This window comes from Dermochelys coriacea, chromosome 3 (assembly GCF_009764565.3).
Source record: "Dermochelys coriacea isolate rDerCor1 chromosome 3, rDerCor1.pri.v4, whole genome shotgun sequence".
In the NCBI taxonomy this organism is placed as follows: Eukaryota; Metazoa; Chordata; order Testudines; family Dermochelyidae; genus Dermochelys; species Dermochelys coriacea.
The window spans coordinates 155,782,066-155,798,106 of record NC_050070.1 but is presented as its reverse complement, the minus strand read 5'-3'; the positions used below and the strand labels follow the sequence as shown (position 1 = coordinate 155,798,106).

Below are 16,041 nucleotides of genomic sequence, written 5' to 3'. Positions count from 1 at the left end.
AGCAGACCTGACGGCGGGCTGCCTGTAGCAGCCCCCAGTTACACATAGCTAATCCCGCTGAGTGACTGTAGTGGTGGGATGTCCTGAGATGCTCCATCAGGGCTAAGGAATCAAGACTGATCGTTGTTGTTTTTTTAATGAAAACAAACTTTAAACAGGGCCCTAGTTCGGTCTGGTTTACTGGACATCGTCAATATGTCTTTTTGGAGGTGGCATTTTCTAGTGGTCAAGGGAGGCCTTGATGTTAGGAGATCCCTGCTCTGCCACAGCCATGCTGTGTGACTTTGGGCAAGTCACTTTGCCACTCCATGCCTCAGCTTCTCCACCAATAATATGGTGATAATATTCCTCACCTTGCATTTTGTTGAGGCTTAATTCAAAGTGCTCTGAGATCCTCAAATGTAAGAGAGTATATAATTACCCAGGATTACCTAGGAAGGGGCAGTTTCTTCTTGGGAACACATTTACTTCTCTAACTGCTATTAAAACAAAGTATAATCAATCAAATTTAGACAAGATAAAACTTCATCAACTTCAACAAGAGCTGGTGCTGAATTAATTAGAGCTGAATCTGGCCCATTGCCTTAAAAACTGCTCAAAAGTTTCCTTTTTTTAGTGACTCCAGTTAAAGATATAATTATGGATAATTTTGGACTGTGTCGTATGTACAAATGTGACTGGCTCTCACGAGCACGTTCTTTTGCTGACCCCTGGTGGCTAATAGTCACATTGCTGTCTGCCTGGGTGAGTTCTGCAGGGCTTGGCAGCCCCCTGCTGTTCAGTACTAGCCATAGTGACAAGCATCCACTTTGTTTTCCCTGCTTGGAACAACAGGGACTGGAAAATTTGAGTGTCCTCTAATTCCAGCTGTTTCAATGAGTTCCACTGAATAAAAACACACACAGTAAGAGTGGGATTATTTAACGTTGCCCATTAATTAAAAAGGAGCCAGCAGCTCCCCGGAGTAACTTCCTGTTATTTAGAAAATATCACCCTGCTAGACTTATCATTCCTAAGTCAGAGAGTTTTCCTCAAAGAGTGCTCTTTGTTTGGCCAGGAGAGTGTGATATTTCCTCTTGGATACAGGCCTGGCCCTCGTTGCCCATGCCTTTGCTCCCTCCTAAAGAGCACTCAGAAACTTCTGCTAGTGGAGAATGCGGCTGCTCCATGGCGTTCCCCACACAGACCACGGTAGAACATGCTGGCTTCTAATTCGTTTCAATGCGCTGTTCTGCAGCCTGCTTACCCAGGGGTCACCTTTCTCATCTGTACCCAATGGGCAGCTAGGACTCTCACTGACAATCATCAAAGTTGGGGTGTCAGGGCTGACCCCTTGACGCTGTAATTTTCTTCCCCCTTAGGCTGACAGAGCCTGGCTCTGCTGAACTTCAGGCAATGCCTATATATTTGCTAAGGTTTTTACCTAAGGGGTGATTTGATGGGGCGGGGGGTGATTCTGCCTAGTATTTATATGGCAACTCTTACAGTGGGACCTAGGCATGTGTGTGAATTTATATTAAGTTTGTGTTTTTACTGGGCATCCTCTTTGGGCCCCTTGGCATCAATTTGGCTCTGCATTAATTGATCTGCCTTTAATGGCAATGCACATGTTCCTAGATGACGCAATGGATGCTTCATATACATTTAAAATGAATAAATAAATTGCTTGTGTTTCTCTTGCCCCTTTCAGAACATTGGATCCTTGACTCTTAAGGGATTTGGGCCTGGGCATGCACCTATTAAAGTCAGTGGTAAAACTCTCATTCCCCTCCTGAAGTTAGAAGTAGGGACAGGCATGAATGATATTTAATATACCACAGACAACCTTAACTCTGACCCATCCTCCATGTTTTCACCAACAATCCCTTTCCAACTGACCAAACCATGGTCATTTTTCCACGTTCTACTTCTTGCATTGCTAATCCTCACTGCCCACCCTGGTAATCCTGGTCTACCACTCCCTTTCTCATCATCACCCACAAGCTCCTGTTCCAAACACTGCTCTGCTTTGACTAAGACTTCCTCACTTATGCATCATACACATTCCTAAGGCCAAGGACTGTATTTGGTGTATTATGGTTTGCAGATTTGAAGACAGAATGTTCTTAGAAATCTGGACGTGACAAAGATACTTGAAATGATGGGGTCAGATTCTGCTCTGAATTACATTGATGTAATCCAGTGTTACACCACTGACATAAATGGTGTTACTCCAGATTTACAACAGTGTCACAGAGAGCAGAATCCGGTCAGTGGAGAATGATGTTGCTCTAAGTTTATAACTGTATGAAATTCAAGCGCTCTCTTGATGCATATACTTTTTGGGGACTGCTCAGGTTCTGCACACCCTGGTCTTGGAGAAGGTGGAGAAAAATGGGATGAGAACACCTCTATTTTAAAGACATCATCCTGGAGGTGTGTTACAGGATGGCCTGCCACTTTAAGGGCCAGGAGGCCTGGGCAGGGCAGCCCTGTTAAATTAGCCCTACCCTGAAAAAGAGGAAGAGGAGGGGGGGCTGGCTAGGAAAGTGGGCAGGTTGCTCTGTAGGAGTTAGACCTGACCCAGATGACTCCTGGCTAGAACTGGTGATTAGATGGTGGAACAAGCCATTGCTGCTTGGAGCCTGCCTGTAGGGAAGGGGGCAGAAGACTCTTGTTTTGATGTTTTTCTGGGCTTGGACTAAAGGACTCTTACCCTGGTACAGGCTGCATGCTTTAAAGTGGCGTGGCTGGAGGGCCAAGTCACCTCCTCCGTGGGCGTAGGCTGTAGGGTGTTTGGGGAATCTGTGGTGGGAGAGCTGCAGTACTGAGTCATGCTGTGAGGGGGTGCTGTTGGGTGGTGAGACTTGTAACAGGGTGTAACATTCCTTAAGAACAGACAGTAAAGAAAGCAGGCCCTCCGGTGAGGGCTGAGCAGCTGTCAGACACAGGCACTGTAAGCCCATGCTTAGAGACCCAGCTCCTGGAGCGGTGTGGTGAGATCAGTGTCTCAGTTTTCATCTAAAACCGCTGCTCCTAGCCTTTATAGTTGCAAAGAAAAGCTTGACAATGTGAACTGAGCATGCTGGATGTCCACCTGAGAATGCAGGCAGCCTGAAACCCTAGCTCCAAGAGGTTTGAACTGCCTCACTCATCCTAACTCCCAAGGGGGGGTGGGGCCAATCATAGGGGTTGGCTACAGTATGAGGGGCAGGGCCAAAGGAAGTATTCCTTGGCCTTTCAATTGCCTTCACTTGGCCATGCTTGCAGGAAGAGAAATATGCACACTTGGAAGGAGGCAACTAGATAGAAGAATGCCTCTTGGAGAACCCTGTGTGGGGGACATGACAGAACTTGTTTGAGGCTGATGGCCTTTGACAAGAACAAAACAACACCTCTCTCTAATGCTCAGTCAATTCTTGGACCCAGAGACGTTAGCCACATGACCTGGGCTGACAGCTTGGCTATGAATGGACTCTTGTACCAGAGTCTACTTGGTGGTCCCCTCGGTACACAGACTGCTTTTTAAACTATGGCTCAGACTTCCGAGCGATCCTCTAGATAACATTCGCCACTTGTAACACAGGCTGCCGACTGCCGAGAGACACTTCTGGTGCTGTTGGCCAGATGCTGTTTCATCGATTGTCTCTCTAATTTTTTTCCTCTTCTAATGAAGACAGTCTGACATCGGTAACTGCTAAGCTGGGTAACAAACCCGACCTAGCGACAGGAGATCTTGGTTCTATTTCTGGCTCAGCCACAGGTCTCTTGCATGAGTGTGGACAAATCATTTCATTTAGCCGGCATCTTGGTTCCATCTGTCAAATCTGCCACTTCCCTAACTAACAGGGGTGGTGTGACGATAACAATCAACAAATGATTGTGAGGTGCTCAGATGCTATGTTGAAGAGGGACATAAGAATACCTAGGCAGAAGATACCATAAGAAATGTATCTGACAGATCCTACTGAAACTATGCAGGTCTGGCACTGTAGATTATAATCCTACTCAAATCCTTTGATAAATCATCGGTATGGCAAATTAATAACAATTCCCCAGTGGCCAGGAACTTGAGTTCAGAGTAAAGGCTGTTTATGGTGTCTCACCTATGAATTTCCTGACTTTCCAACTTTTGGTGTTTTATTTTAAACTTTGAATTTCCTGCCTTTCAAGTCTCTCTTGTGTGTGTAACTCTAATGCTCCAGATGGTTTGTGTGAGTCACTGCTGTGGATTTACAAACATTTATATCTGGGAATCCCTTGAAGATTCAGGTACCGTGCATGAGGTCAGAGGGAATGAAATGCCTAAGGAGCCATAAGGATGTGAGTCCAGGACCCAAATATAGTATTGAAGTGCTATCTTCTATTTTTAATCCAGACATTTGTTCATCTCTGTTTAGCAGTACAAGTTTGAATTGCCACTCAGGCTGCTTTCTACATGGCACAAGTGCAGAGAGCTACTCACCTCAGTGCAGGGTAAATAGCAATAATCAGGAAAGGATGTTTTAGGGGAACCTGATTTTGCATTTACAAGGATGCTGCATTTTAATGAAACCATTATTGCAACCTTAACTGTGGAGTTTCTACCAAATATCTCCAAGGGTAGGAAGCAAGGGTGCGTCCCGGACAGTTGCCAGGAAGTGCATGGGGCAATGGGGTAGGGTGGGAGTGGGGAGAGCATCCCCAACCAGGTTCTTTCCGATATATATGGCAAGAGCGGCAGGGATAGTGAGAGGCCATGGCACACTGCATAGGAACAAAGTGGACGTCAGCCTTCCAGCTTTTCTGCAACTCTGTGTGTATTTGTGGTGGGAAGGCTGCTGGAGAAGGAGATAAAGTGTGTGTGTGTGTGTGTAGACGCCACCCGCTCCCCCAAGGGTTAAAAGGAAGCAACTTCCTAGGGTTGGGAGAGTCTTCTCCTCTAGTCTGCCTTAATTTGTGAGGTGCAGGGTTGCCTTGATAGCAATGGGCCTGATGCCATCTGCTAGCTGGGCTAAGCGCCTGTCTGTGGCCTACTATGAGCACTACTGGTGTAAGCCACTGTGAGTATAACTGTATTACAAGGCCCCCCTCTATGCCAATCCACAGAGAATGAGTCTGTTACAGTCCCCAACTAGAGGAGTGTTATGACAAGTTGTAGCAGCTGGTGCTTTTATTCTGGAGGTCCCTGGCTCGATCCCTGGTGGGCTGGTGAGACAGTGGCTGTCACACTGGCGGTAGCAGAGGAAGGGATGAGTAGCCAGCTGTAGCCTGAATTTATTATTGCAATAAAGCGGAGGGGACACAACAGTGCTGTTAAGAGACTGGTCCCAGTCACATGGCATAGGTCAGGGTTACAATGGGTGCATTCACACTGAAGGGGTCAGTAGCCACTGAACCCAATGTTACAGTTTCTTTTCTTTTCTTTTCTTTTCTTTTCTTTTCTTTTCTTTTCTTTTCTTTTCAATGCAAATAAAATATATCAGCCCAAACCAGCCATCACAGATAAATAGACACTACTCAAACACATTCTACAGAGACCTCTGGGATGGGGTGAGCATCTGTCAATAACTGGACATTCTCAAAAAGAAAAGGAGTACTTGTGGCACCTTAGAAACTAACAAATTTATTAGAGCATAAGCTTTCGTGAGCTACAGCTCATCTCAGTGTCTAGTCCTAAGTGGCTTTCTAATCACACACCCATTCCTTGTTCTCCAAACAGGATTTTTTTGACAGTGACCTACTCAGTTGATTGGATCTTGTGCCTAGGCTGTTTGCATGTCTTATTTCTAGTAGCCCTAGTGAAGGACTCCTCAGTGACTCATAGTGTGCAAGTTTTTAGGGGAAGCCACTGGGGGCTGCAGCATGAAGAGCACAGTGCTTGCCTCTGAATTCATGCTACCAGACATAAGAGGGGATTGATGTGGATTGCACCCAGGCAGGCCACTTGTCCAGTTTTAAGCTGGACAGTCTTGTTTTTGTGTTGTCTGTCCACTGTCTGGTACTGTGTTAAACCAGACATGGTTTTGTCCAGCATCACACCTGGAGGATACTATTTTGAAGAGCATGTCGCTCCGTCCATGCTGGTGTGACTTGGCATGTGCCATGCATGTGAGGTCACGCCAGCAGGGGTGGGGCCACGCATGCAGGGACGGGCCCACAGTGTTCCCTGAAGTACCAGAATGCCCGATATTCTGGGGATGCAGGGGTGGCCACCCTAACCACAACACTCACGGCGATGCCTTGCAGTGGGGTCACTTATGTCATTATTTTTCATATTACATTGGGGCATTGAGGCCTCAACCAAGACTGGGACCCCTACTGGGCTAGACTCTGTACAAACACATAGTAAGAGACAATCCCCAACCCAAGGAGTTTATAATCTAAAAGGAATCGAGGATGGGAGGGAAAATAGAAGTGCAGAGCGGTTAAAGAGTTGCTCATGGTAGATTGGGGCAAAGCCAGGAATAGAGCCCAGTGCCTGTGTACGGTGGTGTGGCCAATGGTCCACACTACCTCTCCTTTACCACTTACAATTTCTTGAGAACATTTCTATACATATCAGGACTATGTGAACAATCCTCCTCCCCCATTTCTTTTTACAGACACTGAAATCTGACTGACAGTCATGTTCCCCTGGATCTACCTCATTTTGGCCCAGTATCCCTATGCAGCCTTGCTCCAACTTCAGCTTTCACCCTGCTTTTGCTTTGCTGCCCCTGCTTATCAACTTTTGCAAAACTTTTGGGAACTTTTGCAAACCATTTGGGTCCATGGTTCCATGCTTGGGGTCAAATGCAGCCCTGGGGTCATTCCAATTCTGCAGCTTGTTCTGGTGTAATGAGGGGAGATGCCCACTAGATGGTGCTTGAACCATCTGGCCTGCAGTTCATTTCCCCTACAGGCCGGCCTGTTCAATCCACAGTCTAGGTTTAAGAGTGTGATGCAGTTTGGCTTGGTGGGTGAGGGAGGGAAGGTAGGAGAGACTATCAGTTTACAAAGTGCTGTGGGCCAAAAAAAATCCCCTAGTGATGTCCACAGCAGCTCTTCTCGTAGAAGAATCTTTGTCTGGGCCTGCCTGCTTGGCTCGCTGCATGGATGTAGTGCCCCCGCTTGTTAGCTTCCTGCTCTTGTGTCTGGAACAAGGGAGTCAGGGAGACAGATGGGTTGGATGAGCTGCCTCAGGTATCATGTTGTCCCCTGGGGTGTAATGGACAGGGGAATGTAGAGGGAATCCATGCCCTAAACTAATCCTTGCTTAACCACACATGGCGTCCTGTCCCCCCAATTGTGCTGCTCTGGCATGGCTCCCACAAAGCAGCATCTCTGATGAGGAAGGTGCATCACACAGAGAGTTAAGGCATGTTCTCCAGGAGCTGCCTTCCCCAAGGCAGTAAGAAATGCAACAGGTGGGTCTCACTGAAGATAGCTGGCTCAGCTCGCAGCATCATTCTTGGCCTGGTTGTGCAATTGCAATGTTGTATGTCGTGTTGTACAGGGAACTAGTCATTTTCCGTTCCTTAGTCTCCATTCCATCCAGATCCCATCCCAGGGGATGGGGTCTGGTTTTGATGGGCTTTCTCATATCCTAGGAGCTGAGGCTCGCTGGACATTGTCTCCAGGTCTGCGATTGTTTATGATGCTGTACCACAGCATGGGAATCTGGGGGTGAAAATGTCACAACGCAGTTAATATGGGGTACAGTGGTAAAAGTGGTAGTGTTCTGGGATCCCTGCTCTTGCCTTAACTTCACCCCTTTCTCTTGGCATGGACACAGGGAATGTGCTATTTTTGCTAACCTTTTGAGTGATGCTGAAGCCGATCTGTGGGTTCCGTTTTACATCATCATTGTGCACTGTTCACCATTTTGTTGTGTTTTCATTGTGCAGCCAGATGGAACTAAACCCCTTTGACTGAGTTTCAGTTTGAGATTGAGCTTTGGTGTGAACCCAATATTCAAAGCAAAACTCCAGGGGTGAGAAACCCACAAGAATCAAAACCAAAGCAAATGCTCATATGAAACCTTGGAAGTGAAACCACTGAATTCTGCATAGCTCCAGTACTATGATCCTTCATTGAACAACAGGTTAGGTTGCAGCCTGGTATAGTGCTTAGCACATGCAACGGGGAGCCAGGAGACATAGCTTCTGTTCCTGGATCTGCCACTGATTTTCTGTGTGACCTTCAATAAGTCACTTAACCTCTCTGTCCCTCAGTTTTCTCCTTTGGGGAGGATAATACTACTTACCCACCACTGGAAAATATTTTGCAATCCTTGAGTGAAAGTTACTTTGTTCAGATTTTTCAACCTGTAGGCATGTTGAGATGTAACATCCCACAAGCCATTGGAACTGTCAGTGGGAGCATGTGCTTGCCAGCATGAGAAAGTGGTGGGACCACTCATGTGAGTATGAGCCACTCAGTGTGAGTAAATGTAACCACACACCTACTGGGTTTGCAGTTCTGTCCCAGGTAGTGGCACCAAGATCACTTAGAGAGAGAGAGAGATTAATGAGTCTGCTTAACAGCCACGTGGCTTTTAGCTCATGCAGTAGAGGTTCATGCACTGAAGTCCCAGGTTCAATCCTGTCCGCCACCGACTGGGGTCTCTCGGTATTACATAAACACTGTGAGTGAGATGTACTGCTCAACGTAAGTACGAAACGGGCTTGCTTGTTTGAGTTTGTGCTAGTCAGCTTTAGTAAGGGCTGCAGAAACAGGCCCTGTGTCAATACAAAGTTTAATTATTATTGGTATGTCTCATGTTTCAGGCACAATCACAACCCTTCACGGTCGTTTTCTCTTGCATGCTCTGTTAGCAGCACCAACCCAGGAACTGTGTTAAATTCCACTAGTGCTGAACCTGTCACATCACTTTCATGGTGGCTATTCTGCACTCTGCTGGGTCTGTGCGGGTTTACACAGAGGCTGCCAGCTGCAGGCCTGTCAGATGGCAGGTTCTATCACAACCTGCAGGCCCTTTGGAATGGCACTGTGTTCTAGGTAGTTATTTTATCCCCTCTTCTGCCCTGAAGCAAACAAGTGGGCTCTGGAACGCGTCTGTCCTGGTTCCTGGTAGGAAGTGTGAGCAAGCCTGGCATGGTCCCAGGGGTTGCTCAAATACAGGAAAGGAGTCAAACCCTGTAGTTTTAGCTGACTGAGGTTTATGGGTCATATTTTACAGCCCATACTCCTTATTTAGGCAATGCTCACACATCTCCAGTGCCAGAATATGGAGTGAATAAAGACCTCAGGAACTGGCCCTGCGTGAACTTCTGCAGTGACGCTCATTAGAACAACAAAATTAGAAGGGCTCTGAATCCTCATGCTTATTTCCAAATGGGAGTCAGGGATAATTCCTTGCCCAACAGGACATAATATCTCACAGCTTTGTGGAGGTTTTATGTTTTGCTCTGGCATTTGGTATTAACCTCTGTTGGAGGCAAGATGCTGGATTAGCTGGACCTAGGGTCTGATCTTATATACCAATACCCATGTTCCTGTGTACATGAAACACATAAATAGAGATATCTAGACAGTCTCCTGATATTTGCTGAGGCATAGTTATAGGGTCTGAGTTTGATTTCACTTTGGTGTAATTTGGGAGTACCTCTTGGAGAGACATAGGGAAAATCCACTGAAAATGAAACTATCAGGCCTGTAGTCTGATAGAGGTGGAGTACGCTCTGAGTACACTATACCAGATGCAAGTGTTGAAGTCCTCCACTCCCAGCACCTTGTAAGGAAGCACCATTGAAAGATGAAGGGGGTGTCTTCATGATGCAGGCTCAGGGAGGGTGGTGGCCCTTTAAGAAAAATAGCTTTGCTGACTGGAGCTGAACTCAGTCCCTTTCTTGCGAAGCTAAAACATTCTTTCACTTCTCCACAGCCAGCAGATTATCAGTTCTTGCCTTATCTTGTTACAGGCACTTTGGCTGAGAACAGAGAATTGACATGTTAACCATGCCAGCCTTCCTTGGGATTCCTACACTAGCTGAGACCTCCTTTTCCCAGGGACAGGTGGGGCTGAACGGCTTGGTTGTCTTGAAGGGTGGGCAATGGGGCCTTTCATCTATAAATTGATGGTTCAAATTCAGTGTAAATTGGGAGTGACTGAAATAACTTTGTCATTACTGATCCTGATGGCCACATGGTAGCCTATGTGAAACGAGCTGCTGGCCAACCATTAGTTCAGAGTAGCCAAGGACCACTGGTACCATTGTTGGCAGGGTCGCCAGCAAGGCGGAGAAGCGTATGGCTCCTGGAACCTGCACAACCCCCTTACCCACAGAACGGGTCGCTGCAGACACATTGGCACCATAGTGTGGGGGAAGTTGGTGCTGTCACTACCCGTACTGCACCTGCGCTGAGAAGAGAAAAGTTGTCTCCAAGGCTGTCATTGTGATGCCTTTCCCAAAGGGGCCTGGATGGCTGAGGGGTTAGATAGGGAATGTTTCAGTGCTAGGTCATGAGTTTGAATCTGACTTGGATAGACAGATTCCAGGAGGTCAGTTCATGTGGCCCACTCCCTCCTTCTCCTGTGTGAGCAGATTGCTAACAAGGGTGCCCTATGGTGATGGATACACCTGCCCACTGGACAGAGACCACTCAGTGCCCATTAGTTAATGAGGACTTTCTGCCACTATGTGGGTGGATTTAAACCAGTGGTGAAAGGCTCTATATCCCATTACTGATTCCTAAAGCCATCCTGACTCTGAACGTCTCAGTCCATGAGCAGATGACACCCTTACCTCCCAGTATTCTGGTAGATGGGCTTACCCCTGCCTGCCCTCACTGCCTTGTAGTTCCCTGCTAGAAAGTGAAAGCCAGACATTCTGTGTGCACTTAGGGGGGTTCAGGGAGCTGATGGGCTTCCTGGATTTCAGCTTCTCCCCCATTTGTCAGTAGTCGCCAAAGGACAACACAGGCAGCCATATGATCCTGTACAGCATGATCAGATTGTGTATGAGAGAGGAGGGCAGGGGCAAGGCTAGTAGAAACCCACCTTGATTCTTTTTTGTTTTAATAAGAAACACTTCCTTCTTCTACACAGCAAGTGATCTCTCTTGAAATCCCCCTTCCAAGGTTTATAGCGGGGGGTGGGGGAGAGGGAGACCTGTTATCCTGCCACTCCAGCACCCACAAAGTGGTTTGGGGGAGGAGGTGGCTCTCTGCCCCCTTCCATTTCCCTTTAAATGGAAGCCCTGCCCACTGAAATTGACACAGTCCTCCTTGACTGGCCAATGGGAGCCTTGGCTGGGTGTTCTGTTTGTTACAAGTTTCATATTGCTGGAAGACACAGAGACTGAGAGAGAGAAACAGAGAGTCAGTGTGTGTGTGAGGGAGCGTGGATGAGGGGGGGAAGAGAGCGAAGAGGGGCGCGACAGAGAAAGACAGAGAGGGAGGATGCCTGTTTGGAGCAGCAGGCATCAAGGAGAGAGAGAGATGGCATATTAGACCATTACCATGAGCAAAGCCCAGGGCCTCTGCTAAACAGCTTTTCCATTTCTTAATAAAAACATATTCCACCAAATGTCTCCTGTCCCTTCCAGAGCCCTGCCAGCTGGTACCTTCACTCCTTCTGCAGCCTGTAGAAAGAAGGGAAGTTTCATTTTTTTTAAGTGAGGGCCAAAAGACAGAGCGTGGTGGAGGAGGAAGGGGAGGGGCAGTGCAGAAATCAGGGTAGCTGAAGCTTGGCCGCCTTTAGGAGGTCTGTGTACCTGGGGGGGTGCTTGAATGCAAGCTATTCTGAGCGCCTCCAAGCAAAGCTGCAGCCGCAACAGCTCAGCAGATGTAGATGTGTGCGGGTGTGCAAGCTTAACCCTTTCTTCGCTCCCTGGATTTATACCATGCTGAAGATCCTAACCAAAAAGCTCAGGGACCAGAGTTTGAATGAGATCCAGCCTTTCCAGCTAAAGGTAAGAAAAGCTCCCAGCATGTCTTTTTTTTTTTTTTTGGCATGCTGCAGCTAATTAATAACAGGGATAATAAAGCTATTAACTTTCAGCATTCTGTGCGATGGGTCAGTTGCCTTTCACCCCGCTAAGAGTGCCAGTCAGGGTTGAAATTGGCCTGTACTGCACTAATGTTATTAAGACCCATTCCTTTGAAGGCAGGCCTGCCTTTTTGCCAAGGCAGGGTATAATATAGAAGGGGTGTGTGGTGGAGAAACATATATATTGGTCTTTTAGCCTAGTAATATTTTTAATAAGGTGCATGTTTGAGTGCTGAGAGAGTTGCCTAGCAGAGGGATGTGTATGTGTATTTATATTTATATCTATATCTATATATGTATCACACCTCTTTTGATGTTGCAGTAGCACCTAGAGAGCTCAGCCAGGTTGGAGCCCCATTGTGGTAGGCACTGTGTAAACATAACTAGCTCTGAGCTCCATTCGCTTCAGTATGTTTGCAATTCTCTTTCTCCTGGATCTGAAGGCCAGAATCAGACCTGGATTTTGCAGCCTGGCACACTTCACTGACCTAAGGCTTTCTGAACCTTGCTTATATCCTTGTTTAGTTTGTACAGGAAAGCTAGGGACTGAAAACTCAGGACAATGTATATCCAAGCCCCCTCTGCAAAAGGCAAGGAGGAATTTATCAACCATATGCTGTGAAATAAAAATGGAGCCATGGTGAGAGGAATACAAAAAGTGCCGGGTTCTGGTTCAGGACACTGGGTGTGAATCTGGAGTAATCCTGCTGAAATCAGTGGAGTTTCACTGGATTTGCATTGGTGTAGGTGAGAGCAGAATCTGGCCGCAAATCAAAGAAGGGACCAGGGAAAAGTAGCAGCCTTTATTGCCTGGTTTGGGGGCGGGTGGAGGGCGCTATGCCCCTGTCTCCAGTGGTGTCTTTTGTATGCATTACACAGGGGAAGATTGTAGTATGCATCTGTGCTCCTGCATAGTTGTTCTGGCTAGATTGGTGGCAACTGTATGAGAAATGGGGCTGATATTTCCTCCACGTTCTGTGTCCCGTTCACTTCTTCCAGTTTGGATTGTGGATTCTGTTGTTTTTGAGGTGGGGGGGGAGAGGGAGTTGTTAGGAGGCAATAGGGACGTTTAGATTGTGGCGGATTGATCCCATGCTGGACACGTTTTGTGCATGGGCAGTGTGCAGGACTATTTCTTTGGGCCTTGTGTGGCGCTAGCCACCTTTTGTTTTAATTTTCTTTCTCTCTTTCTGAATCTTGAATTCCGAAGCCTGAAAGGTTTCTGGGGCTGCAGGCGAGACATTGAGAACCAAGAGGGCCCCATAGGCTTTCAGGATGCACATATGCATCCACAGAAACTGGTGCTATAGGGTATTCAGCAGCCATTTTATTCACACAAGCGCCAAGGTTCTGTGGCGCAAACAAGCAACTTGCATTTTTGAAGGCCTATTGATACGGCCTTTAAATCTCAGTGTCTCCAAAGCCTGACACTTAGGCCTGTGCAAGTGGCATTGCAACCTGCCGGAGTTGCTAGTACAATGACTGGAACAAATGTGCGTGGGCACCAAGCCAGATTTTCCACACTCTGGACTCAAACATGCCTTAATGGCCACTGGGGACAATGTGGAGCTGAACCACTGTGGGGAGCTCTGGCTGGGGTTTTTCCTCAGGCCAGCATCCCTTCCCCACTGTTTCATGGAGTACACAATACTATCCTTTGTGTGTCTGGATAGATCTTCTAGTGGCTATTGACTTGGGGAAGGTACCACTGGGGACACGTGGAGTCCCTGTGCTTTGGAGAGTTGTGCCTGGTGTCTGGGGCCTGCCCCAACCCCACACCTGCTCCTGTACACATGCTGGGAGCAGCTGGTCACAAACGGGCCCTCTGAGCTCCCCATTCTCAGAGCACACGTCAGCATCTCCTCAGCTTCCTGATGTGCACATTTTGCTGCATGCGTGATGCATGTATTATTGGGTTACAATTACTAACCCAAGGCTGTTTTGAAAGCCTAAGGGGCCAGTTCTGCTGGCAGTGAAGTTAAGGGAGTTTTGCCATGAATGGCAGTAATATCAGGTCCATGGTTGTCAGACTAAGGATGAGTGAATCGCTTCGGATAAAATAAGATCTGACCTCCAGCCAAAACCCAAACCAAGCAATTTCTGAGCTTTAAAAAAAAAAAAATCTGGTTAGCTGATTCCACGCACATTGTTCTGCACTTCACATGCTTGCTGGAAGTTCCTAATACCATGGAACAGACTGTTCTTGCATTTCTAGTGCTACTGGAAGCAGGCAGTATTGAAATCTTGCAACTCACACCATTTTTCAGTGGATTTCCAGCCCAATTTTGCAGACTCAAGAAGTTTGGGAAGATTTTTAGATTGGCACTCAAACTTTTGGATGCTTCTCAGAGTAGAGCCCCTGAACATTTTGTGGATCTAACTAATGGTACTGATGTAATAAATGGGCTTAGTGTGTTTGGTCATGTTGCTTTAGAGGCTGGCCTCATTGAGAATAAGAACCTGCTACCATAGCAGCTGATGGAATTACTACTCTGGCACGGCTTGTGCTGTCAGTGCTGGAGGCTCTGGGTTCTATTCCTACTAAAGATGATGTCTTTATGCATGTGGCCATACGTTCCTTACACTGAGCTGTCCCATACAGCTTCACCTGTTGCCTTTGTCACGTGACCATATTTGCTAGAGAGGAGGCCCAACTTGAAACGTGAAATACAAAACCCTCAAAACCTCGATGGAGTGTTAGAAATCTAGAGGCAAAGCCAGATCTGAATTTTACAGTTTGGGACCCATCTTCTGTAACAACTGTCAGCTGTAGAACAGACTCTGTAGGGGTGGGGAGGGTGTCAAGGGGAATGAGAAAGGGAGTTTAAATTTGTGAGCAGCATTCTGTTGAAATTTTCCAAGTGAGGGAGTAAGAGAGAACCATACCTCTCCAAGAGTCCTGCTTTTTAGCTGGGCCTCAACGAGGCCTCCAGAATTGAACCCCTGAAGCAGGTAGTTAGATATCCAAATGAGTGCAGTTATTTGTACCCCAACATGACACACTGGCAAATGATCCCCCAGTTCTTTGCTAACAACTTTCGTTTCAGACCTGACAAACTCAGTACATCAAGTACATTGCTTACAGGATATTTATCCATAAGGAGTAACATGTAAGATCTCTGTTGAAAGCTTGCAACTTAGTGATACTCATAATCATAGTGTTACGTGTGTACATGTGGTATGTAAGGAATAATGTAGTTATATTGAAGTTTATGCCCTTGTGGTCTTAAGGTTAAAAGGAGTTACCCAGAGAACAATATTACTTGGTGACAGCCTGTTCATGCAGGAGGGAGTTGCCACTTCTCTCTAGTTAGCTGGTGAGGTAATTCCAGACTCAGTTGTCGACCATTGCCCCATCCCAGAACAGTCAATGGAAAAACATCAAAGACAACTGCAAACAGTCAAAGCCACTTGGAGGTAAAAAAGGACCATTACAACAGAAAAGGGGATTGCCCTGCCTATGAATAGAGACAAATGAGTGTTTCAGTATAACACAGAGGGAAGAGAGGCACCCTGGATCCATTCACGGAGGAAAAAGAAAAGGAGTACTTGTGGCACCTTAGAGACTAACAAATTTATTTGAGCATAAGCTTTCGTGCGCTACAGCTCACTTCATCGGATGCATTGTCACTGAGGAGACATCTTGTTGAATAGGGATGTTTTCATGTATGTTTGGATCCTGGTCCCTGTGAAACCAGCCAGCTCTGCAACAGACTGAACTTTGGGGGGAAAGCCTAGTGTATTAGATAGGAAAGGTAACTATTAATACGTATAGGCCCTAGTTTGTTTTCTGATTTTGTTTTGTATTCATTTGTTTCCGTCACTCTCTCTTGTTTCTAGGGGAATTGCTATTCTTTCTTAAATAAACCTTCCTTTGTTTCATTACAAGTGCTGTATATTACGAGTGGTGGTTTAAGGGAAACCTAGTAAACTGAGGCACAGAGGATCTGGGATTTCTGTGAGTAGCCAGTGTCAGGGATTGGGACTCACAGGGAAATGCTTCAAAGGGACATGGGGACTGGGGTGCACTTCTTGGTAATCTGCAGGGCAAAGGCAGGGCTGGCTTAGTCCAGAGGAGAGTGTTTGAA

The 16,041-nt window shown here is 46.7% G+C and overlaps 1 protein-coding gene across 2 annotated transcripts in view; it reads left to right on the top strand.

Moving 5' to 3' along the window:
- The first annotated feature begins 11,193 nt into the window (after positions 1-11,193).
- LOC119853162 overlaps positions 11,194-16,041 on the top strand; it is a 73,295-nt gene continuing 68,447 nt past the window's right edge. The window contains exon 1 of one of the 2 annotated variants that reach the window (XM_038395821.2): positions 11,194-11,876. In XM_038395821.2, the coding sequence (XP_038251749.1) occupies positions 11,808-11,876 (69 nt within the window). In that variant the 5' untranslated portion in view covers positions 11,194-11,807. The remainder of the gene's footprint in view (positions 11,877-16,041) is intronic. The other variant, XM_038395820.2, reaches the window with a different exon arrangement.